The following is a 27036-nucleotide window of genomic DNA, read 5'->3' on the forward strand; positions in this document are numbered from 1 at the left end:
TACCTCTTCAACACAGAGGCATCTAAGGCTGTTCAAACGTACCAGGTGTTAGGGAGGGGATCAACCGATCACACGACTACTGACGGGGGTACATCGCGGATTGGTCATCAAGAATCATCGTAGAATTCAGAGTGTGATGGAGAATACTTCAGCAGCCGAAGCAAGGTCACTTCACGCTGGGCGACGACTTTCCCTATTCGCCATCAACCTGCCGTGGCGCCAGGCTCTCTAATACCTTCTCCTGAGCGAGCAACCACTTCGCTAACTGGACAGACGTCAGTTAGAATCCACGACGGAGCTGAATGAGGGGCAGCCGAGGCTAGCGCAGAGAAACAACTACTTGTAAAAACTGGGAACTCTAATAATATTTTATTAGCATAGAAGGTGCACCACAGATTTCCAACAGCTGACCTGACTTCACACACAAGTGCCTGTGCTCGGCCTCTGTGCAGTGGGAAGAATTACTGATAAACACCTCTGTGCACGCTGTGTGTGCTTCATTAGTCTAATCTTTTCTTTGGGCTCCCTATGTGTATGATAAATAAAGCTGGTTCTGGCCACTGTCAGTGCACTTTTGTTGGGTAGTTGGCGTCGATCTTCGAGTGTCTGCAGTAAAGGTGATTCAACATGTCATTGTCTGTCTTACTTTGATTAAAGATACCCGTGACCGTTTTTGCGACTCTTTTTTGTATATGTTCGATAGCCCCATTATGCGATCTTTGCTGTGGTAATTATTAAGAAAGATCACACAAGAGTTTGATAGTTTTCTACTATAGTTTTTCTGAAAACGAAGGAAGATTAAAGTTCATCATACCACTGACACCATGGTGATTACAGATAGTGCTCAAGGTAGGATTGTTTCAAAGAGCGGAAACAACAACAGTCATGTTCGTTCAAAGGAACCAACGTGGCATTTACTTGGAGCGATTTAGGTACATGACGGAAAACATAAACCAGGATGGCTGGACTTCAACTGCCATCCTACCGAATGCGAGACCATTGTGTTAACAACTGTGCCACCTTGTTAGTGGCATTTTTTCTAGGATGTTGGTTGTGGTGTAGAAGAGTTGTAGGGGAGCCTCCTGTCAGGGTTAAGTTTGAAAGACCCAGTTTCGCAGTGACTTTGCACGTGCAACAAATTTGATTGTGTGATGCTGTTGTGGTTTGCAGTCTGAAGAGTTGTTCAGTGCAACTTTGCACGATATCTCATCCCGAGAGTCTCCTCATTTTAACTCCTACATTTCTCACCATTACCAGACTGTATATTCTTTGGTGACAACCAACTTTTCCCTTCTTCCAGTCATGTCATGCCATTAATTTCTTTTCCCCACATTTCAATTCAATACCTTCTAATTAGCTACTCGATTTACCTAACTAATTTTCGACATTCTTTCACAGCATCGTATCTTTCTGAGTGATCTCTTTATCACCACATTTCTCTTCCATATATTGGTAATATCCCGATAAATACATTCCTAAAATATTTCCTCACATTTAAATTTGTGTCACTTGTTAACAAATATATCTTTTTCTAAAAGCGCTTTTCTAGCTATAGCCTGTCTATATTTTACATCCTCTCTACTCTCTACTTTGGCTATTATCAGTTATTTTATGGTCATAGTAGCGAAACTCCTCTGCTACTTTTTGTAACTCATTTTCTGCTCTTATTTCTTCGGCATGCCTTATTCAGTTCGACTTCATTTCGAATTAGGGTACTTCATCTACATCTGCAGCTGTACCTGCATTTAGGTGTAGATTTTTAGTTATGGCATATTTTTTATACATACTAAATTTTTCCCGGTGAATCATTTATGCTGTTTTGATGACTTCAAAAGTTAAAGTAAGTTGGTGGTATCATAGGTTTGATTTTTCCAAATTGACAATACGTGTATGGAGATGTGATATTTTAATGAAATTTTTTATGGTTCTTATACAGTTTAAGGGTATTTGCCAGAAGATTTATAGATTGTGAAGTTCTGGACAACAGATATGAGAACCAAAGTGGGGAATGGGTCCTCATAACTCTAGCCAGAGGATGTCGTGACAGAGAATTCGCTATCGTACTCCTGTGTTAAGACCACCACCAGCAGCAGCAGCAGCAGCAGCTAAGGCACACGCAGAGGTTTATTTAGGTTTGTTTTAGTTTTGTGGCCATACTGGGCTGGTGCTGCCACTTGGCAAAGAGGACGCCCAGCGAGACGGCGAGAGCGATGGCTGCCAGCAGCGTGGTCGCAGCCACCAGCGTCAGCCTGCGCTCCATGGGGGTGCAGTCGCGGCAGCACGTGGGCCCCCTGCAACAGGCAGAGGAACTCAGTCAGCACCGTGGCGCAACACGACCGCCTGCCTTAGTTTACCACCGAAATGGAAGATGGCTGTGGAATATCCTTCTTGGATGTTTTGGTCACGTGTAGGGTTGTAACAGTAAAGACTAAACTGTTTTGAGGGAATTGCCCAAAACTGGAACCCCATTTTGTTTATGACATAAAGATATTAATAATTTTTTTTAAAGTGTGTAATACTAACTTTACTATGTTACGCACCATTTACATTTATCCCATAGAAAATATAATTAAAATTTACTATGAAAATTATTTTCAAGAACCTTAGAACGTTTGCAAAAAATGAGCAAATTAACACTAAACAAAATCAGAAATATGTATTAAAGGACAGGAAATGTAATCTAGTTTCACAGTATGTGGTATAACAATTACAGCGTTTAGTTTTAAAAATGATACAGAATGTATTAAGAAAAGGTATAGAAATTGCATATGAGCACTGAGTCGTTTAGCGACAAAAAATGCAGATGTGTACGTCCTTTTCAGCTCCATCACAGTCCACATAGTTTGACAGCGAGCACTTAACGCACATGACCGAAATTTAACCCTTAGGTTCCTACGAAAATTTCCTGTCCAAAAACGTACGATAACCATTTTCTTTGGAGGAAGATACAAGTGGGAGAGGATTGAGTTCAGATGTCCCAGAGGACATGTTGTTTTCATTTCCAGTGTTCGAATTTTTTGTATTTTTCCAGAAACTTGGACGCTTTTTTATGGACTTGTCTTGAAAGTACTTCTGCTGATCCGTCTCTGGCCATGAGTACCTTAGCGTGCTTGCTGTTCAACTGCCTTGGCTTGTTTAGCTATTCTTAGCTCCCACCAAGTTGACTTAATAAGGTAGTAAGGTAGTTGCGATGACTATGGAGCCGCAAGGCTTTGCTCTCGTATTCAGGATACTTTTTTTGATTTTTGGAATGGGAATGCTGTTAAGTTGGGTTATCTTACAAGATTTGGAACCCAGAGGATCTTTTAGGTATGTGGTTTGGTAGGTGAGTAGGCATCATTTCAATCTGCTCATTTTTATCTTAATACTTATTGTCCTCTACATAACAAGGACCTGTAAACGACTGAGGTAGGTAATCTGAAAATAGTCGTAAATGAGTTACGTGTAGTTGGCATCTCACATGTCCACGTTTCCAGCTCCCTATAGCTGAAAGAACCTCTTGCCTGAGACTGTGAGATCATTTGGAACTGGCTACTGAAATCATTTAACTGAGGTTTCAAGAAGGAACTCATATATTCTAGTCTCCTTTGCATCACACTAACGTAGTGCTAATATTTCAGTAGAAATGTCTCCTTTCTTCAGCTTCTATCATAATTTAGAATCAGAATTATGTTTACAATTATATAAATTCTATCGGTTCGGCTAATGCAAATTAATGTAGCTCGCCTAAAATTGGGAAGTTTAGTGTTCCACCCACCATGTGGTTTTTGAATATGGGCAGCACATTACAATTTGCTAAACCAGAATGGACGAGGCAAATAATCGTCTAATGTTCACATGGAATTTCAGTTTTATGCAATGTGAACGAAGTGTGGTCACAGTTTCCTCTTGTGATAACTTCAAGTTTCTCCACACATCATGCGGCCACAACCAACAGACACCAACATGCTGCCTGACTGCAACACACAGCTCTTCTATGCACTGCTGTGTCTGCTTGTATACGTCCCCCAGTGCAAATGGCGAATGAAACACCCATTATAGTTCAGTAACACTTCACCACCAATCACGTCCATTTCTGCTTGTTGCATGCACAAAAATAATCAGCTCTTAAAATAACATCAATTGCCAGCTTCAGCACAATTAGAAAATTCACAGAAAATCTCTCACCCTGAGACAAAAATTCGATACACACCTGTGTCTCAGCTTCAAAACTGCTTCCAAAGATAGCCCGCTTCACCTTAGTCCACTGTAAGCCATGAAGCTACACTTTCACACTTCTAAAATGCACCTCACTGAACACAAATCCAGAGCCATACATATCAAGAACAGACGAAAAAATAAGTCCATTAACATCTACTTTAAACACTGGACTCACCAAAGAATTTACATGTTCCTGTCTCTCTCCAAGCAAATGCAACATCTTCAAAATTCCACACACTCAATTGTTCATAGCTAGTATCCATTATATTTTCAGTATACAATCAGTTGCTGACTGAAATTGTCAGTCATATGTCGGTGGGCTCTGTGTACATGCATTGTTCCTTGGATCAACTGATTGCACCTCCATAATCTGCAATCCTGAATCTCTGTCATACCTATAAACGTCTCTGTTATTACCTCTGCTACGTATGTAGTTACCAAAATGTCTACCATTCCAGTTGTTTCTGTCTTTTCCATAATCACTATTCACACTGCAGTCCCGTATTTCATCCCAATGTCTTCATCTGCCTTTGCCTTACCTGTCATGCTGGGAATCAGATAACTCATGATCGTAATTTCTACTCCATTGTGACCAAGGCTATAGATAAATAAACTGATTGTTGTTCCTACCACACTTTATCGTCACTGTCACACTCCAACTCCTGTAACACACTTTGGAAGCCCTCCAAGTCATCATCCACAAGACCAGGAAGAATAATTTGTCATAAATGTTAAAGGAGTTTCAGAAGACAAATTCGAATCAATTCAGCAGGACCATAAGGATAGTATGAGGTATGCCTGGAAAATGATTTGGAAGAAAACTCATAAAAAGACTTTTTCCAACCAAAATTTATTTTGAGAAGAAAGAGCTTTTCTTAAACTATTTTTCTACATAGCTGCCACATTTCTTCAGACATCTATCATAGCGGGAAACTAACTTTTCTATCCCTTCCTCATAGAAAGATACTGCCAGTGAAGAAGGTGATCCAGCTGCTCCCACCAGAACTGTTGAATAATTTCGTAAATGAGACCAGCAGAATAGAGGCGTGCGCTGTCATGAGGTAACACAATTCATTGACTGTGCTTTACATGCCTTTTGTTTTTAATTGCATGCCAAAGTTTTCTCCATGTTCCACGGTATCTTATCCATTAACAGAGGAATGATTTGGAAAACTAAATGCTGCGCCTGACCTGTCAAGTGTGCAAAGAACTAAATGGTCCAATCAAAGTAAAACATTCAGATATGTAATACGTGGGGCAAATGTTCCAAAAGCGAATAGCAGTCCTTGTGGTAAAGATCGGCAAAAGAGCAGAAGCTTAATGTATTCAAGGGTGAAGAACAAGTGAAAACAGTAGATGATTACAATAGCACAGAAAGTGTGAAAAAGGTAATAACAAGAATAGGAGGAGAACAGTATTACAAGAGAAATAAAGAATCATACAGAAGTACGTCAATGTTGCTAAAGAAGGGGCATGGCAGAGCTTCTTGTGACAGTAGAATGCATCAAATGGACAAGTTTAGGAATGTGGTCAAGTGTATAACAGTTTCAGAGAGTAGGGGAAAGAGAAGGACAAAAGACTAAACAAAGGAGGAACAGATCTGATAATAGTTCTACCTAGTGCAAATAAAACAAAATATTAGGGGAGATGTAGGGTGTGTAACAGAGGAGCATGGTGATGGAGAAATAATTATAGTCTCAGACAATGAAAACTGCAAATAAAGATGAAACTTTTGAAGATAATAATCATAGTTCTGAAATGATTCAGGTGTAAAGCCACGACAATTACAGTATTTATCAGGTTAAAGCTGGATTGTACAGCAAATTGTGCAATGTGCAGACACAAAAAGTGACGACCCTGTACACACTACTAATGAAACAGTAATCTCCACAAGTATGAATAAACGAAGCAAAGAATTTCAGAAACTATCAGATGTAGAGAACAAACAGATTACCAAATCAGAAACAGGTGAAGATATGACAATTCAGCATAAGCAGAAAGCAAGTAAGGAGGCAAAATGTAGACAAGACCTCCAGATAAGATAAAACGGCAGTTAAATATCTTGGAGTTAACTGGCAGTAGAAAAGCATTTTTTTAGAGAAGATAATGAGAATAAGTCTTTAGTAAGCCTAACACGGACAACAATAAAAAGGCAGTTAAATATCTTGGAGTTAACTGGCAGTAGAAAAGCATTTTTTTAGAGAAGATAATGAGAATAAGTCTTTAGTAAGCCTAACACAGACAACAATATCATTAAATGACTACAAGAATAATTTACAAGTTTTTCTTGACCCAGGTATGCAAATTAGCCTGATGTCAAATGCATGTTTTGAAACAATAAGGAACTAAGCAGGAATAGTAGCGATACCTGTTGTAGGTATTAACTAGTTGGCGCAACTGGAAAAGTAGGGGAAACTATCAAGAAACAGTTTATAACAGATTCTGAAATACATTGTAAATGGCTTAGCGATGAATTCTTAGTTATACCAGAGTTAAGTACTGAATCAAAACTGGTGTTTTGCAGACGATACTTGTATCATAATACATCCCATAAGATAAAAACCAACAGATGATTTGGTAAATAAAATTCTGAAAATTCTGATAATGGACTCTCCCTAAATTCAAAAGCAAGGACACCACATTTAAGTTCTGTGCAAGAAATACAGTCATAACAATAACTTATGTGGTGCATGATCAGGAGTCAGTAAGTGGGATAGAAAGCTCCAAATTTTTGAGTGTACATGTTGATGAAAACTTGAACTGGAAGAAAATGTTACTGAGCTTCTCAAACAATTACGTTCAGCTACTTTTGCTCTTCATGTAATTTTTAATCTTAGAAACAAACCCATCAACCTTCTGACATATTTTGCATATTTCCCCCCTCCCCAATAATGTACAGAATAATTTTCTGGGGTAATTCATACTTAGAAAGAAAGTATTGATTGCACAAAAGCGAACAGTAAACAATAGAGGGAAATAAGACATTTATTGACCACTGTTAAAGCTGTCAGTGGCTCTGAAAGGACTTCAATATGCACCAATAAAATCTTTTGATCATTTTCCCAGGAACATAAAATGTCTGAAAGGCAGCAAAGCAGATTTTAAATCTAATTTAAAATCAGTTCTCCTGAACTACTCATTCTATTCCACTGACCAATTTCTAACTAAAAACTGGTAGCTGCAAGAAAATTAAGTTCTTCAGTAGAGCTGATAACAATAATAATGATAATATATTCCTAAATGTCAACACTAATCATGCGTATTCTAAGCTGACTCAGTCTACATTACTTTGATAAAAGAATCGTTCAAATGGTCCATAAAGCATGTAACTAACAAACGAAGTGATTTTTGGGGTAGAGTGGTTAGTGAAGCATAATAAAAAAGCAATAAAATGTGTAGTGAATGACAAGTTACTCCAAATAGCTTTTGAGGAGCTAAGTGGAAGATACTTAAATCAGAGTTATTCATTACGAATAAAGTACACTAGGACAAAAGACCGCTTAGGTCATGGTTCACAGCAGTACAATGAAAGAGTCATTGATGATCATGAAAACAAAATAAATGAGCAAACGAAAATAGTGGAGGAGATTAATGATTTGGTAGTAACACAAAAGCAAGATTTACATCAGGTGTTAATGGCAATGAACGAGCATTTTCTGATACATATAGATTAGTAAAAGGATTTGAACACAAGGTAGATGCCAAAGAATACGAACCAGTTTTCATTCATCCGTTTCCAATTTCTATTTCGAAGAAGAAAGAAGTACAAAAATAAAGTGATAAGATGATGGAATGAGGCACAGTAGAGCAAAGCTGTGGTCTGTAGAATAATCCCTTGAGAACAGTGAGTAAGAAATATGGAGTAGTTCAGGTTTTAATAGACGCTCATACATTGAACAAAATAGTAAAATGTGAAACTGACCGTCCAATGAATTTAAACAACTGTTACAAAAATTTTATGATTTATGGTGTACAGCTAGGTCGGACTGAATGACAGAATATTGGCAGATGTCATCAGTACCTGAATCACAAAAGTATTTGCATTTTTATTTGTAGGAAAATGCTAGCAGTACAGCATTAGAATTAAACACATAACTACCAGTATTTATCACAACAGCTGATAAAATAGTGGGTGCAGAAGTAAGTTCGTAAATTATAATGTGTGTAGACAATGTGTTAATAGCCCATAAGAAAGGATATTATGTCTGTAGGGCATGACTGAAAGAATTCACATAAAATAGATGCAATAAAATATTGTCCAATAGCGAAGTCCAAAAAACAATTGAAAGCTCATCTCCTCATAATGAGATTTTATTTTAAAGATGTGAAAGGGCAAGCACTTAACGATTCTCATATGAATAACTTATTGAAATCGAATAGAGCATTTGTCAGGACGTCAAAATGACAATCTGAATTCAAAAAGATAAGAGAAGGTCTTGCCAAATAAATAATATTATATCTTACCGATTTGAATAAACCTTTTCATAGGGGAATTGAAAGTCCAGATTTAGGTCTAAGAATTACATTCTCAGGTGGAAGGAAGAAGATGACCATGTGAAATATTCCCTTAGAAAAATTATAAATGACTGTGCTTACACTGACACAATATTTTTAGCGCAACACAATCTGACTTTCAATTATCCCTACAAAAGAATGGCCCTGACTAACAATAACCTATACCTTTCATGAATCACTTACCTTACAAAAATCTTCATTACTCGAACTACTGCAATACAGCGAGCGCCACTACTGCCAGCTAAATAAAAGATTCAAACTTCTGAAGGAACTAACTACTGATAGGCATAGTTAGCAAATGAAAGATTTTGAAACAGAATAAACAATGTATTTACCTTAATAGTGTTCAAAAGTCATAATATATATATCAGTTCATGATATCCAGTATTACAAATTTACTCTGATGGACACACGTCCAGATCATCCGCTCTCAAAACTCCGCCATCTCTCTCCCCACATCCACCACTGCTGGCAGCTCACCTCCAACTGCGCAATTCTACGCGCTGTTAACAGTCAACTGCCCAACACTACAATAGCAAATTCCAACAATGCAAACCAGCCACAGACTGCACACAGCACAGCCAGTGATTTTCATACAGAGCGCTAGGTGAGGTTACCAACATAAAAACCTAAACAGCCTACTTACACATGTTGTCCATAAAGCATTTGCTTTCGTAAATCGGATGTAAGGTAAATATGAAAGTCATTATACCATTTCCGAAAAAGAAGAGTCAACAATAGTTAAGAGATGTAAACACTTCTGGAATTATTTGTGAGGGCACAAAACCGTACTTCACATACACAACAGAACTTTAACGTTTCTCAAAAATTATTTGCTGTTCCATCGACTAATCCAATAGGGGCTACACTCACAGCAATTTGAGATGGAAATAAAATATTGAAGAACAAATGCATTCCTGAGGGCATACGTTATCCTTTTGAGATATTCGAAGAAAATAAGGGATATGTACAATGGAAAAGCATTGCTTTTACATTTAAGGAGTTTTATATACACATCTAATATTATTTATTGATGGTTACTTGCAGATGAATATGAGGAAAGAGACCTAAAAGTAGACTATGACTTATAGTTGAAAATTTTATTTCAGTGCTATACACTTCCGTACATTAGTGTAGTCTGGTTTCTTCCAGAGAAACCAATAACTTATTGTAAATAAAGGTGTAGGGTTCATCTGACGAAAGTAGGAAGCCATTAGGGCTGTGAACAATCAAGCTTTTCCCCTTGCCGTTCCGTTCCTGGAACGCCATTTTTACAGGAAGGCCTTGTCACTTCCGTTTATGGAGCTCCCAGTCTTTGGAACGAGGTGTACAGCAGATGGGTTGAAGTAAAGGACATAGCCAGCTAACAGTGGTTCACTGAGACCGTTTTCTTTTCATGATTTTTATATTTTCTGCTAACATGCAGTTCATGGAGAAGACGACAGTAATTAGCACATCTGTAGTAATAAATCTTGTCATGAAAACAGCAGCCGTGCATGCAAGATATTTCCAGAGAAATTTATGGTGTTGCGAAACTTGCATCATCTTGCTTGTAGAATGGTTTCAGAAGTTAGACATTATGGCGTGTATGATCTAGTTGAATAACATGTGACACTGAGGATGCTGTGGAAGCAATTATACACCATGTTCACACCTGCACTGCTTGTGAAAGGGCAAGCTACTGATAATTCGTAAAGCAAAATCAGACTCGAGTTAAACATAAAGTATGGTGGTAGTGTCTTTGAATTAACACAGCAACAGTTGAGCCTCGAGAAGGGTTTCCTTGTGATGTCAGCTACATCCTGTTTAGTCTGCCTAAATTCTGTCATAAGAATTATTATTTGTCAAATGGGAAAATAACTGCATATTAGGTAATATTTTACGTAAGTGATTTCTCAATAATTACGTAAATTCAGTATGACAACAGTATCGAACTTCATTTTTGCATGCAAAACTTCGTAAAATGACTGTCGACAAGGATGTCTTGTAAGTTCTGTTCTGGTACTAAAAGCAAACGATATACACACCACAAAAAAAGTTTTGCATCACCCCAGTTCCCAGAACTCCTGAAGATAGACTGTGGATATTGTATCACAGACACAGTCCCTTTGACTGTTCAGAGATGTCACTAAACCCGCCCAAAGATATAAACAACCATGCATGAGCAGCGCCTATTAGACGGGGGGGGGGGGGGTCAGACAGTCGATCAGTTCCAGTCATACCACCAGGAAAGAGGTACATGGCTCGTGTTGTCTGTAGTTCAAACATGTCTAGACGGTCAATAGCGCGGTTCGATCGAATCTGCATTGTTACTTTGTCAGGAAGGACTCTCAACAAGGGAAGTGTCCAGGCGTCTCGGAGTGAACCAAAGCGATGTTGTTCGGACATGGAGGAGATACAGAGAGACAGGAACTGTCGACGACATGCCTCACTCAGGCCGCCCAAGGACTACTACTGCAGTGGATGACCGCTACCTACGGATTATGGCTCGGAGGAACCCTGACAGCAGCGCCACCGTGTTAAATAATGCTTTTCGTGCAGCCACAGGACCTCGTGTTACGATTCAAGCTATGTGCAATAGGCTGCATGATGCGCAACTTCACTCCCAACGTCCATGGCGAGGTCCATGTTTGCACCATACAGCGCAGTACAGGTGGGGCCAACAACATGCTGAATGGACCGCTCAGGATTGGCATCACGTTCCCTTTACCGATGAGTGTCGCATATGCCTTCAACCAGGCAATCGCCGGAGACGTGTTTGGAGGCAACCTGGTCAGGCTAAACGCCTTAGACACACTGTCCAGCGAATGCAGCATGGTGGAGGTTCCCTGCTGTTTTGGGGTGGCATTATGTCGGGCCGACGTACGCCGCTGGTGGTCAAGCAAGGTGCCGTAACGGCTGTACTATACGTGAGTGCCATCCTCCGACCGATAGTGCGACAATATCGGCAGCATATTGGCGAGGCATTCGTCTGGACGGACGACAGTTCGCGCCCTCGTCGTGCACATCTTCTGAGTGAGTTCCTTCAGGATAACGACATCGCTCGACTAGTGGCCAGCATGTTCTCCTGACATGAACCCTATCGGACACGCCTGGGATAGACTGAAAAGGACTGTTTGTGGACGACGTGACCCACCAACCACTCTGAGGGATCAACGCCGAATCGCCATTGAAGAGTGGGATAATCTGGACCAACTGTGCCTTGATGAACTTGTGGATAGTATGCCACGACGAATACAGGCATGCATCAGTGCAAGACGACGTGCTACTGGGTATTAGAGGTACCGGTGTGTACAGCAATCTGGACCTCCACCGCCGAAGATCTCGCTGTATTGTGATACGACATGCTATGTGTGGTTTTCATGAGCAATAAAAAGGGCGGAAATGATGTTTCTGTTGATCTATATTCCAATTTTCTGTACAGGCTTCGGAACACTCGGAAACGAGGTGATGCTAAACTGTTTTTGGTGGGTGTACATGTTTCAGTTCAATAGAGTGAAGTACAGTGACGTGTGGTAGAAGAATGCTGCATGGAGAGGCATGGCATTGCACTTTGGCACACTTAAGACCAATCTTGCATTTCCCCCATGATATATGTTTCATATATTGAACTCTTAGAAAGATATGCGCCACAAACTTAACATATTTTTGAAAAATCGGTTTCGTTTAAATTTTTGACGTCCTATCTCAAACCCGGAAAAGGGAGAAAAGGGGGGGCGCCACTATTGAGCTTTTGCCCCAGTCCGAAAAAGATCGTGGGTCTGGGGTTGGCATTTGGACAACGCTAAGCACGCAGTGAAGTGCGGTTCACTGTGCTTTGCAGACTACAGACGTGTTTATAGTTGTACGACGGGACTTTGAGGGTTAAGTTTACATTATAATGGCAGGCCAAGTAACTTCCACTGAATTCTGCGCTATACTTAAAAGTTATACAAACGCTTGACACCATTTCTGAACGCAATCGCCAAGTCTGTGTAGACAGCGGTCGGTGCGCTCTACGCATCGTTCAGTTGCTCGATGGCAAAGACCCGCCCCTTGCTGAGCCGCACACTGAGGCCGTGCGGTGCGTCCCCAGCCGGCGCGCCACTCCACCCACAGCTGTCCCAGCAGCGGCAGAGACGGGTCTGCAGGGGGACCGCCCGCTACACGTGTCCTCGCTCGCCCCTGACAGCGCGCCACACCTGTTGCGCAGTGGTCCCAGCAGGGGGCCGCCCAGCAAGCGGATTTCCGTGATCTTCGTATCCGTAGTGCAAGAAGTGCAGAACTGAAACATCAGTCTTCCCGTGCTGTTCGATGCAATTCTCAAAAATTCGCAAGAAAATCGGTTTTGAATCTCTCCAAGCTACAGTAACTCTCTAAAATTAAGGCTCTTTTCGCAGTGGACCGCCTGCCTGATTCGGTAGCGTTTAACAATGACAATCGCGTCTTCAGTGGATCGCTGCTTCGAATCTTGCTATGGAACTATTTTTCCATTTCATTTTTTGTTCCATTTGAATCCCTAAATCTTTTAAATATAAAATGCATCAAATATACGCTAATTAACACCTATTTAACCATCCTTTTTCATAAAAAAGATGCGCATATTCTTCTTTCTTATTACATACCAGACACAAAACTGTAGATTTCACTGGAAATATAAATCATTAATCATAGATCCTTTATAAAAGATTATTAATAATTTTGTAACGCGTTTTAAAATTTAAACCATCTTTATTAACAATGTGATGAAATATCGATAATTAGGAATTACGATTAGATAACTTAAACAGCATATGTTTGATAAATTTTACACGTAAATGATGTGGATATTCCAATTCAACGAAGAAAAAGGAACGAAAAGAAAAAGGACCGTGGCGATATTCGATCACTCAATTTCTGTTTTCAATGGCACTGAGTGATCAACACGGGGTACCGCTAAAACCCCCTAATTTTAGTGAAATACAGGGCGTTTCAAAAAGAAAGAGCAGATTTCAAACATTTATTTCTCAAAAACTACAAATGATAGAAACACAATTCCAACGGTCCTTCACTCAATATGAGTACCAAATGTTACACAACAAATATCAAAACTGTACCTCAATATGAGCACCATTTGTTACACGACAAATATCAAACCGGTATCTCATTTCTTGCCACACACGACGCAACTGGTCTTTAGTTACCGAATTCACGGCCGCAACAATTCGATGTCGTACCTCTTGAAGAGTAGCGGGCATAGGTGGGACATAAACACAGTCCTTTATGTACCCCCACAAATAAAAATCGCAGGGAGTAAGGTCTGGTGACCTGGGAGGCCACAGACGATGACATTGATCTTGTGCTCCTGCTCTTCCAATCCACCGTCCTGGAATGGTGTTATTTAGGTACCGTCGTACAGGTTCAGAGAAGTGTGGTGGGGCGCCATCTTGCATGAAGATGAAGTGATTTGAATCTTCCTGAAGTTGAGGAAATAGCCAGTTTTCTAACATGTCCAGGTAAATGGTTCCTGTGATAGTTTTCTCCATGAAAAAGAAAGGTCCATAAACTTTGTTTACCGAAATTGCACAAAAGACGTTAACCTTTGGTGAGTCTCTTTCATGTTGAATAACGTCCCTCGGAGTTTCACTCGCCCAAATTCGTACGTTATGCCGATTAACTTTACCAGAAATGTGAAACGTTGATTCATCTGAAAAAATTAATCGTTCGGCAAAATTGTCCTCTTCCATGTCCTGTAGAATTGCAGTTGAAAATTCGAACCTTTTGTTGTGGTCGTCAGGACGCAATGCTTGCAATAACTGCAGTTTGTACGGCTTCATGTGCAGACGGTTACTCAGAACGCGCCATACCGTTGTTTTAGACATGTTTAGTTCGTGACTTGCCCGTGCCGTGGATTTTCTAGGGCTCCTTTCGTAAGCTGCACGGACACGCTCGACATTTTCATCCGATGTGCGTGGACGACCCGTGCTTTTTCGCTTGCAGATGCAACCATCTTCTACGAATCTGTGATGCCACTCATAAATTTGCTTATGACGAGGCGGCTGTTTGTTGAATTGACGGCGGAATGCACGTTGCACACCAACAATGGACTCTAACTTTGCAAATTGCAGCACACAAAATGATCGTTCCTGTGGTGTCGTCGCCATTTTCCTACAAACAAACGCCAGCGCCACTGCGGATTTGCATGGAACTTCTGCGCGGACCATTGAAAAATTTTGAACCTTTCTCTGACAAGAAACGTTTGAATTGTGTTTCTATCATTTGTAGTTTTTGAGAAATAAATGTTTGAAATCTGCTCTTTCTTTTTGAAACGCCCTGTACTACTCCTCGAAAAATTTCAAAATCGATTTTCTCGAGCGTTTTTACAATTGTATTGAACCGCTTTCGCACATGGATATTTGAGTTCTTAACTTCACATATGACGAATACAAAAAATTAGAAAATTCCGATTACCAGGTAGTATCTTTGTTAGTGTGGGTCGACATGCGTAACCTACTTCCTGAGGTCCCTCTCGTATCTTAGTATCTAAATGTACTCGCATGGTAGCAGAAACAGAAATGGCGCTAGAGATCCAGATGTTAAGTACTCTAAAGTTGAATCACTATATTTAGGAATTTTTTATATATAACCACTACAGTCTGCTAAAAAATGTTGTTATTCTGCGGCTACTTCGACATTACCGTCACTATCTGGCAGAGTTCTTTTTCTTTTTAGATTTTTCCATTTTGTTGTCTGAGCAGAGCTCATACACCTATCATCACACGTATCAGATATAACACACCATCACAAACGTAAAATCGCAGTAGAGTCATAGTACAAGTTGACCTCCTCTTCTAGCAAAAACATATATAAAAGGTGATGTCCTCTCAAGTCTCTCTGCAAACAGGAACCGATGGCGACCAGATAGTGTAGGAGGCGGCTCGTGGCGTTGTAGCAGATGTGACAGGCATCCTGTCCTACACCGGTTTCGCACAATGTACGAATGTGGTTTGAAAAGTTCTCAGAACGGAATACAAAAAAAGTACTTACATCACTGAAACTTTTTTTTATTTTTCAATGTAGTGGCCTTGTAGATTAATGAACTTGGTCCAACGATGTTCCTGTGCCATGATCCCACCTCGAAAATGACTTTCTTCCAGACATGCAAAATGGTTGTCAATTCCAGCTATCAAGTCTTCGTTTGAAGTGAATCTATGTCCACCAAGAAAAATTTTAGGTTTTGGGAAGTCTGACGGAGTCATATGATGTGAATTAGGCGGGTGTGGCAGCAGTTCATACTTACTTTGAGTAATTTTGCCATGGCGGCGACATATGTGTGTGGGCGCTCATTGTCTTCATGGAAGATTGCGAGGTGCCTGGGCTACCAGCGTATTTAACACTAAATTCTTCTAACGCGAACTGACTGTAATCGACCCTGCAAGTGGAGTAGAAAAGAGTTTGGCACCTGCAATAATTTCATTTGATAGACATTAATTAAATAAAGGAAAGTTTCAGTAACGTACTGAGAAATGAAAGGGTTGCTCTACCGATTAACAGAATGAAAGTTCTGTCGAAAATAACAATTTGATTTATTATGACTAAACTCAAAATCATAAACAAAACACATGAAACATTTACAATACGTCATAATGGATCAAATTGGATATTCAAATAAATGCTGTGAAGGTGAAGTTGTCCACAAACTAGATTGTGACATTTATGACGAAGTGGTATGTGAAGCCAATCCCTTGCAACTCAAATCTTAAGAGAAACACACAACCAACCCAACATTAATTGATGCTACAGTAGTTAGAACTCAGACAATGAACACCCAAGACAGAACAAAGAAAAAGATGAACAGGCGCGCTCTGCTGAGCTCTGATTATCACAGTGCAAATTCCCCAATCTGCCGGTGCTGCGGACATACATTACCAAGCTGTCTTCTTAACTGCAAGGACACGATCTGGCGTACCCGAAGCGACGGCTGGTTGCTTCGACGTCCCGTCGTGATGGTGATAATGTCGCGAGTATAGCCCAAAACAAATTGTCCTGGTCTGGTTGCTCCAGACTAAAGACTGCCTATCAATACAAATGCGCCTCTGAGGGAGACGAAGAAGGCTCGCTACACAATCACTGACGGTACGGTGATTGATTTTAACAAGCAAAGTCACGCAGTAACTCCGATACAGTCAACTTTGGGCAAAACTGCCCAAGACAGACAACAGAGGCCGCTTGTACGCGGAACGCTCAATTGCCAACTGTACTCGGAAAGTTACGTTGAAGTCGAAACTTCAGCAACTTTGTTAAACAGTTACAATCAAATAAGAGTAGGCTGTCCAGAGCAGTGAGAGCTCAGTCTTGTAACCTACTCTGACCAAAGGCGAGAGCCGACCCCCACAAGAGCACCCGTACAAACCGAAAACAGAACATTCCCGCCCCCACGACAGTGGCCGTGGTTAAATGTTCCAATCAGCAACTCGAAAACCGGCGGAAAATTCCACTCTATTGCCGAAGCACTACGATTCCACCAATGGAGATTCTTGGCGCCAATTTCTGCGCCGAGTTTGCTACATCACGGAGCTATGCCCTGAGCAAGCCAATCACAGTTACGATTTTGCAGAAAACGCGGGAATTTGCCCGCCAAGACTGCTTGGGAACACAAGTCATTCCCACGCCTCACTGGTAGCCCGCCAGAAAGTGTTTTCGCTAAGTTTCTGCGAAGTAACGGAATCTCTAGCCCAGCCGCTCCTTCAGGCCCCTGTGGGCGTGTCTCCACCGTTATTATGACAATGTCAGCGTCTGGAAAGCATTCACTCGACTCCCTCACACCCATCGGCTTAACCCTTTCAAGGTCAGCAGAGCCTGCCTGTCACTGAACCACCCAGGTGACGAGAGACGCTATGTGGGAAGTCTGCATGTGAAGGAATAGCAACATTTCACCGCATGCAATTAGAGAGGAAAATCGAATTACTCGAAGTAAGATAGAAATATGAGAGGGTGCTTCTGCCACCTCTCAAGACGACTTTCTTCCTTTCTAGACCTGGCGTTTTTTCGCCCATTTTTTGTTGCAATTTGTCCAGGAGATAAGCATAGGAGGTCAGTATTCTTCAGGAATTGTTTGCCCAGTGGCGAGATAATCTACACCCATGCTCATAAATTAAGGACAATGCTGATACATGGTGAAACAACCCTCTGGTGGGCGGTTTGCGGGTTTAAATCACCTCGGGGTATGACCGTGCCATGCATCTGACCTGCGGTCGTCGCACGGTGGCGCTGGCAGCAGTCCACATATGCAGAGGTGTGTTGGTGCATGTTAGAGTACAGTGCAGCGAGCAAGTGTGCAGACGTTTTCAGACATGATAATGGTGACTGTGTGTTGAAAATGGCTCAAAGAACAGATATTGATGACGTAATGAGGGGCAGAATACTAGGGCGATTGGAGGCTGATCAAACAAAGCAGATTGTAGCACGGGCTTTCCGTGTGCCACAAAGAGTGACCTCAAGATTATGGCAACGATTCCAGCAGACAGGAAACGTGTCCAGGGCTACAGTGCGGGACGTCCACTGTGTACAAAACTGCAAGAAGACTGATGTCTCTTCATCACTGCCCACAGATGGCCATGGAGTACTGCAGATAGCCTTGCTCGGAACCTTACCGCAGCCAGTGGAACAGTTGTCTCCAGACACACAGTCTACAGACGACTGAACAGACACGGTTTATTCGGCTGGAAACCTGCAAGGTACATTCCACTGACCCATGGTCACAGGAGACCCGTAAAGCCCAGTCAAGAACACAATACATGGTCATTGGAACAGTGGTCTCAGCTTATGTTCACAGATGAGTCCAGGTATAGTCTGAACAGTGATTTCCGCTAGGTTTTCATCTAGCGTGAACCAGGAACCAGAAACCAACCCCTTAATGTCCTTGAAAGGGACCAGTATGGAGGGCGTCGTTTGATGGTGTGGGGTGGGATTTTGAATGGTGCACGTACATACCTGCATGTCTTTGACAGAGGAACTGTAACAAGTCCTGTGTATCGGGACGTCATTTTGCACCAGTATGTCCGTCTTTTCAAGGGTGCCGTGGGTCCCACCTTCTTCCTGATAGATGATACCGCACGGCCCTACTGAGCTGCCTGAGTTGCCATCGTGGAGGAATACCTTGAAACAGAAGATATCGGGCGAATGGAGTGGCCTGCCTGTTCTCCAGACCTAAACGCCATCGAGCACGTCTCGGATTCTCTCGGTCGACGTATCGCTGCTCGTCTTCAAACCCCTACGACACTTCAGGAGCTGCGACAGGCACTGTTGCAAGAATGGGAGGCTATACCCCAGCAGCTACTCGACCACCTGATGCAGAGTATGCCAAACCATCGTGCGACCTGTGTACGTGTGCCTGGTGATCATATCCCATACTAATGTTGGGGTACATGCGCAGGAAACCATGGCGTTTTGTAGCACATGTGTTTCGGGACGGTTTTCTCAACCTATCACCAATACCGTGGGCTTACAGATCTGTGTCGTGTGTGTTCCCTATGTGACTCAGCTATTAGCGACAGTTTTGTGTAGTGCCACGTTGTGTGGCACCACATTCTCCTATTATCCTTAATTTATGAGCATGAGTGTACAAACAGAATCCCCTTCGCATACCAGAACACTGATGCCATGACCTTTCCCGCCGAACGAATTGTCTTTGCCTTCTTTGGTAGCGGAAAATCAGCATGTTTCCATTGCTTTGACTGTTGTTTTGTCTCTGAAGTATAGCAATGCACCCAAGTTTCATCTAAGGTCACAAATCGGCGCAAAAAATCTTGTTCATTTCTCCTAAAATGGGCCAAACATTAATTCGACATGTCAATTCTCATGCGTTTTTGGTATAGTATCAAGAGTCGCGGCATCTAATTTGCAGATAGTTTTTTCATTAGTAATTCTTCAGTTAAAATGTGATATACCCTTTAAGATGACATCTCAAGCGTGAGAAATTTTACACACTTTCAATAGGCGATCCTCCGTGACCATTTTGTGCACTTTTGCAATGATTTCTGGAGTAGTGACACATCTTGGCCGACCACTGCGCGGATCATCATCTAAGCTCTCCCGACCAAATTTGAATTCATTTGTCCACTTGGCGACAGTTGAATGTGAAGGAGCATTGTCCCTCAGTGTAATATGGAAATCAGCACGATTGTCCTTTCCTTTCATACCTTTCTTTACGAAGTACTTAATCACTGATCGAATCTCGATTCTTTTCCATCTTCGCAAATCAGTACGCGGTAAAAACAACAGAGTCACGTCATTGGCACAGCTCTCTTCCAAGAGCATTGACGAGGCACGTGTTTACAGGCAATAGTCCAACGAATATCACGTCAACAATTCGTTGCGACAGCGCTCACTTCTCGTGATAATTCCGAGAACTTTTAAAACCACCCTCGTAGAAGCTTTCTTAACAGCGATGGTTCAATATTAACTTTCTGGAGCTGCGATGTCTCTCATGCTGGAAGTTCGGAATCAACACCGAGTTCTTTACTAGCATAATTGTTAACTTCGTAATTGGAGGTTTCATGCCGTTTTGTGCTCAGTTTTCCTGATCGTTGATTTACTAACGTTTAAAGAAAGTGTAGCTGGTAATTCCACACGACTGCCCATTCAGTCAGAGACGGCTGCCTTGGGTGTCTTCTCTTTCAGCGGCAAGTACGTCTCAGTGCTAATACCAGCACATGGTAACTTCCTGCTTACTAGTTGTGATCTGCAGTATCAGATTCATGGCGCCATTTGCTATGGGGCAGTTGAATCTTCCGCTTTTGAGGTTTCTTAATAGTTCCAGCGCTCGTCTTGAATCAGAAAGGATGAAGAACTCGAAACGCCGCTCGGGGTAGCCGAGAGCTCTAAGGCGTCTTGTCACGGTCTGCGCGGCTCCTCCCGTCGGAGGTTCCAGTCCTCCCTCGGGCATGGGTGTGTGTGTCGTCTTTAGCCTAAGTTAGTTTAAGTTAGATTGTGCGTAAGCTTAGGGACCCATGACTTCAGTAGTTTGGTTCCATAAGACCTTACCACAAAAAACTCGAAACCCAAGAGCTTCCAAAAGGATAGCCAGAAGCTAGTCTCTCATAATCGCGAGTTCTTTAGGCAGCTTGAATTTCATTCCAGTATGACAACTGCTCTCGCAACAAGTACGACCATATAAATCTTCATTCTTCGAACAATATCTATAAGATGAGTCTGGCACTGTTGTGTTCGGACAGGTACTTCGTCAAAATGAAATTATTCGAATAATCACAGCCAAAGTGTATACCACATGGCTACTATATTAATGCGTATTCAATAACTGTTTACACGTGTGAATGTAGAAGGTCCCGCTCAGAACACAATAATTCTAAATAATAATGTTTTAAATTTGTTGACCCGTTATACGCACAATACAAAAATTCAAAGTCTGGCAAACAGTGTCTTTAATTTCTAAACGAAACGCAAACCAAAATGTCTTTCATAAAAGCTATGCAGCATAACATAAAGACGATTATATTCATCCATGCTTCATGAGGGCGGACTCTATCGACATCTACGTAAATAATCCGCAAGCCGCAGTAAGGTGGACGGTGGAGAATACCATGTACCAATACTAGTCATTATTTTCCTGTTCCACTCGCAAACAGACGAAGGAGAAAACGTCTGTCTACGTGCCTCCGTACGAGCCCGGATTTCTCGTCTCTTGTCTTCGTGGTCCTGAGGCAGAATGTACGCTGGCGGTGGCAGAATCGCTCTGCAGACAGCTTCAAATGTCGGTCCCCTAAATGTTCTCAGTAGTGTTCCTCCAGAAGAACTTCGCCTTTCCATATCATCTGACTAATACTTGTATGTCGTTTGAAACTACTGGTAACAACTCTACCAGCCCGTCTCTGAATTGCTTCGATGTCTTCCTTTGATCCAACGTGGTGCAGATCCGAAAACTCGAGCAGTGCTCCAGAATAGGTCGCAGTAGTGTCGTATAAGCAGCCGCTTTTGCAGATAAAGCACACTTTCCTTAAAATCTCCCAATAAACCAAGGTCGACGATTCGGCTTCTCTTCCACAATCCTCGCGTCGTCAGTTCCATTTCACGTAGCTCTGCGAAGTTTCGTCTTGATATTTAATCGACCTGAGTGTGTCAATGAGCGCCGTACTAATACTGTATTCGAACGTTGTGGGTTTGTTTCTCCTACACGTCTGCGTTAACTTAACATTTTTCTACATTTACAGCTATCTGTCATTCATTACGACAGCTGGAACTGTCTGTAAGTCATCTTGTATTCCCCTAGAGTGACTCAATGACGGCACGTCACCGCATACTACAGCATCATCAGCAAACAGGCGAGTGTTGGTGCCCACCCTGTCCTCCAGGCCACTTACGTGTATAAAGAACAACAGCGGTCGTGTCGCACTTCCCTCGGCCACTCCTGACGACACCCACGTCTCTGATGAACACTCGCCGTAGAGGACAACGTACTCATATAGTTAGTTAAGAAATCTTCCAGTCACTCAGATACCCTGGACCTTATCCCGTATGCCCGTACCTTCGTTAACAGTCTGCAATATGGAACGGTGTCAAATGATTTTCGGAAATCTAGGAATGTAGAGTCTGACTGTCTCCCTTCCCCCATGATTCGGAGGATATTATGTCAGAAGATGGGAAGCTAAGTTTCTCATGAGCGATGGTTTCTAAACTGCTGCTGATTCGTGGACATAAGCTTCTCGTCCTCAAGGAAATTAATTGTGTAAGAACTGAGAAAATGTTCAATAATTCTGAAGCAGACTGATATTACAGATATTGTTCCGTAATTTTGTGGGTCTACTCTTTTACCCATCTTGTAGGGAGTGAACATTAATAAGATGGACAAACTGCAGGGACGAATTCCTGACTGGAAACGAGGGGAAAAAAATCCTATGAACATATGTCTGGAAACGCATCGTTGGCACAGTAGATGGCGCTGACGAGTGAAAGTGCCCCTCACCACGTACCGTGTCTTCGTTGTGCGTTGCAGGCTGTGTGATTGACGCAGCGTAATGTAAGCAGCAGAATGGTCCAGTATTCATGTCGGGAAGAGGCCAAGATAGTGTTTCTGTACGGCCAACGAGGCGGTAACGGCCGAGAGGCAGCACGGCTATCCCAAAACAAGTACCTCCACAGACACCAACCATCTCTCACGACATTCCAAGTGCTTTTTGGGCGCTTATGAGGTCCAGAGTCCTTACAGATAGATGAACGTGCAGAGAGGCGGCGGGCTGTGCGTACACCAGATCTGGTGGACCAGGTTCTACGGGATATTGAGACGAACCCCAGTACAGGCTCCAGGCAAGTGGCCCACCAACGTGGTGTAAGCCAGAGTACGATTATGTGCATCCTGCGTGAAAACCGCTACTATCTCTGTCACCTGCAAGCGTATGGAGGCCACTTTGAACATGTGTTGTGACGTGGATGCGATGCAGCTCTGATCTGTGTTCTGGGCAGTTTGTTGTCCTTGAAAGTGCACTGACCATTTCCAGACACATGTTCATACGATCTTTTTCCTTCCATTTCAGGTCAGAAATGCGTCTCTGCAGCTTTTCTGTTTCACTACTGTTCATCCTGTATATAGGAGCCACTCGCGGCTCTCGCAGGTCCTTCCTTGGGACTTTTGGCACTGGGCGAGAGACTCGCGATGAATGCGAGGAGAGTAGCGCCCAACGCTGCAGGGTCCTTTTTGTAATACCGAACTGAGGTTCCATCCGAAAAAGCAACTCTTTTGGTGTCAAATCCTTCCGTTATTTCTCTACACCAGGGATGCTTATTAATATGTCCTCCGTACATAGGTGATTGCGATGGTCAAACGACGACATGTTTGTACGATTCTCATGCGTGAACTATTCATTAAATGCGAAATTTAAAACTTCAGCTTTCCTTTTGCTATCTTCTAGACTTTTGTTGTTGTTGTTGTTGTTATTGTTGTTTCCGTGGTCTGCACTCCAAAGACTGGAATGATGCAGCTCTTCACTATATCCCACAAAGGACTCTTCATCTGAGAATAACTGCTGTAGCCTATATCCATTTGAAACTGCTTACGATATTCATTGTTTGTCTCAATGTTTGCTGCTCACACTACACCCCTCCCTCATTGAGAGACAGTTATTCATGTGTCATCATGTGGCCTGCCCTGTTCAAATGATTCCACTCGAATGCTCCCTCATTACTTACTCGATCTATCCGAATAATTATTTATTATTCCATGAACCGGTTTTCGAACCTTTTCAGGTTCATCTTCAGATGGTTTCCGGAAGTCACATCACTATTTCTAGCATAATTCTGGGTGCTGGCTCTCTGACAAGAAGATGGAACACGCTTTATTGTATTGCCATGACTGTTGTTTATCTGGCGCTATGGATGTAAATTCAGTTTTTTACGTACTGCGACAATATGGGCGGCGTTTTTCGTTAGTGTCCATGTGTGTGCCTCAGTTTTGATGCCAGTTGGAATATCACTTCCCACACTTTTACACAATTTATATTGATTTGCACTGTGACAGCGAAACTTTGCCAGCATCCAGCGTGTTCTATACGACTGTTGCATGCAACAAAGATCTTGACAAAAAGATATGGCACAGGCCTACTTTGCTCAGAGATGTAATTTGTGCTCGTTTTCTTGTATTAAAATCGATACAAGGGCAAATATTTTAATCTGACTGACAAAATAAAATATATAATGAAATGAATTACTACAAGAACAAACTTCAAGTGATATGATGTCGTATTTATATTCGTATATTGACGTATAATACAGTCAGTTTAGGAGCAAGTATTTTAATCAAGATTGGCATTGACATGTTAATGCCAATCTTGATTAAAATATTTCCTCATCAACTGACTGTATTATACGTTAATATACGAATAGAAGTACGACATCAGATCACTTAAACTTTGACATTGGCATGTCTGTTAACACGTCAGTTCTGGTAACAATGGTGTTGGAACAACAGAAAGCGTTTTTGTTGTACGTTCTGCGCAGTGCGGGTCAGTAATAACTGTTCAGCCTGGCTTCCGGACTAATTATGGTGTAGATCCTGTAATATTAGTAATTCTCGCCTCACAAACATTAATATACGCTCAATAGTAAATGCCTGATGGCCTAAAGTTATCGAACAATTGTAAAGTAAAAGAAATGAACCATCGCATAGCAGCGACAGAGTCTATTATTCTTTATCTTTGCCGTTCTTGCGCGGTGCCTGTAAATCTCTATGTACATGTATCGATTAATGGTATAAAAAAGAATTCTGTTGTTTCAAGACAAATGAGGCTTTTGGTGCCTCACCTTTTACTGTTTGTATTCTATGAAAGGCGGACGCGGACTTGCTGCGTTCCGCAACTGTATTTTATATTCTATGTGAAAATATTGAGTGAATATGCTAAATGTTATTTTTTTTTCAATCAGAAAACATGTAGTTTCTTGTAACTGATTACGAACAGACAGCATCAAGAGCACATTTTTACTGTTATGTATAAAGTATTTAACCACAATGGTCATCTATTGTAATTTAATATGAAAAGGTACGTAGCATTAAACAAAAGGTGTGTTACAGATAAGTGTGCTTATTTTAGTAAGTTAACCTTGATGATTTCCATCTCCTCATTTACTTGAATTATAATTATTTTGTGTTACTTCATCACCAGAAATTACGATCACGCTGATGGGCCGAACGCAGCATGAGGCAGAAGGAACATTATCGTTTTCCTATTATTTCTGAACCAACTTTTTTGTGTAGTGTTGCAGTTCTTTTAAAGTTTATAAATCTTCTGGTCCCTTAGTGTTGATCCGGGTATGACTACATCGCGACTATAAAAATGCACAGAAATGTTAATGTTTCTTCCGAACGATCTCAAATATATATATCAATATGCTGCTCTTATTCAGGTATTTAATGCTCAACGTATGTTATTATAATAGTGTAATCAATCCCTGATTCTGTTGCCAAGTGGCCCACCAAAATATTCACTTTTCCGACATTTTAAAAATATATATATATATATATAAAATAACAATTCTTTTTCTTTTCGTCCCCAAAGAGCAACGCCACACTTGGCGCCCGAACAGGGACTTGATCAAAAATCATTTCATGTAGGTGTTTAAAAATTTTTCAGTGCTTGTTCTAATAATAGTTTCATTTTTTTATGTGGATGTAATTCAACCAAGGAAGAGAAGTGGGAAAACCTTTTAATTAATTCAGAAGAACAATTGATGAAATTACCAAATAACGCGAGTGTGCAGCCGTATCACCATCAAGACAGCCATAGTAAGTCAAATTTTTATACGCAGTAGCCAAGCTTTCGTAGTGACGTAGCATCTCTCGAGCTGACCAGAACGTAAACCTGTCTTTCCTTGCCTTGAAACAGCTTTATTTCAATTTGCCCATAGTCCATTCTTATGTAGTTAAATTCAATGAAAGTGTACCATTGTTGTCAGTGTATAAAAAAAAATTACGATATGGCGGATAACTACGCTCAAAACTGGTAAAACGTGTGATATTTCATTTGTTTGTAATTAGTAGGAACCATCTTGTCTTCTTGGCGTACATGAACGTCAGTTGTTACCCAGAGTTAAAATTTCATCTTAGGTCCCAGTAAGCCATAGCACTACGTGACAGACAAACGACTGACGGCAGTGACAAACAATATCTGTAGCATTTTGACATTCATGAACATGGCTGACGGTAAACAGCGGACACAAACAAAAGCAGACGACAGCGGTGATGCGAATGGACCTCACTATCCATTACGATCGCGCGCGATAGGTACACGAGCGGAGGCAGGACAGCCTCGACCGAAGTTTTAGAAGCCGGTCCTAGTGTGCAAACTATTCCCGCTTTTGAAAAAAATGACGTGGCCGCAATGATCGAAGCACTAATGAAACGCAAGTTCGAAAGTCAAAGACAGAGAGAAGCGCAAAGACAGGAGCGTGAAAAGCAGGAAAAATTAGATGAAAAGGCCAGCGAAGAAAAAGAGAAGGCCGAAAGACGGCATAATAAAAATCAGGTCCTTACAAATTTGTGCAATTCAGTAAAAGCAGACATAAATTCAGTAAAAACGGATCTGCAAACGGAGATGAATGACCTAAATACACGGTTAAATTCGGTAAAGGCCGAACTAAAGGCAGACATAACAGCTGATTTAAATACCCTGTTGGGTAATGTCCAAAGCCAAATCAGTAGTCAGATCACGACCATGAGGCTAGAAATTGACACACAAGTAGAGTAAAAAATAGAGCATATTTCAAAACGGTTAGATGAAAAAATCAAAGCAGCCAAGGGAGAGATAAATTCAAAAGTCATGGAATATCAAAAACAAGCTGCGACCTTAAAAGAAGATT

General features: G+C 41.5%; 1 protein-coding gene across 3 annotated transcripts in view; it reads right to left on the reverse strand.

The window, feature by feature from the left end:
- LOC124719898 (neprilysin-2-like) overlaps positions 1 to 27036 on the reverse strand; it is a 252554-nt gene that overhangs the window by 142337 nt on the left and 83181 nt on the right. For all 3 annotated transcript variants that reach the window (XM_047245086.1, XM_047245084.1, XM_047245085.1), the window contains exon 2: positions 2158 to 2291. In XM_047245086.1, coding sequence (XP_047101042.1) covers positions 2158 to 2291 — 134 coding nt within the window. The remainder of the gene's footprint in view (positions 1 to 2157; positions 2292 to 27036) is intronic.

Source organism: Schistocerca piceifrons, chromosome 11 (genome assembly GCF_021461385.2).
Source record: "Schistocerca piceifrons isolate TAMUIC-IGC-003096 chromosome 11, iqSchPice1.1, whole genome shotgun sequence".
Lineage (NCBI taxonomy): Eukaryota > Metazoa > Arthropoda > Insecta > Orthoptera > Acrididae > Schistocerca > Schistocerca piceifrons.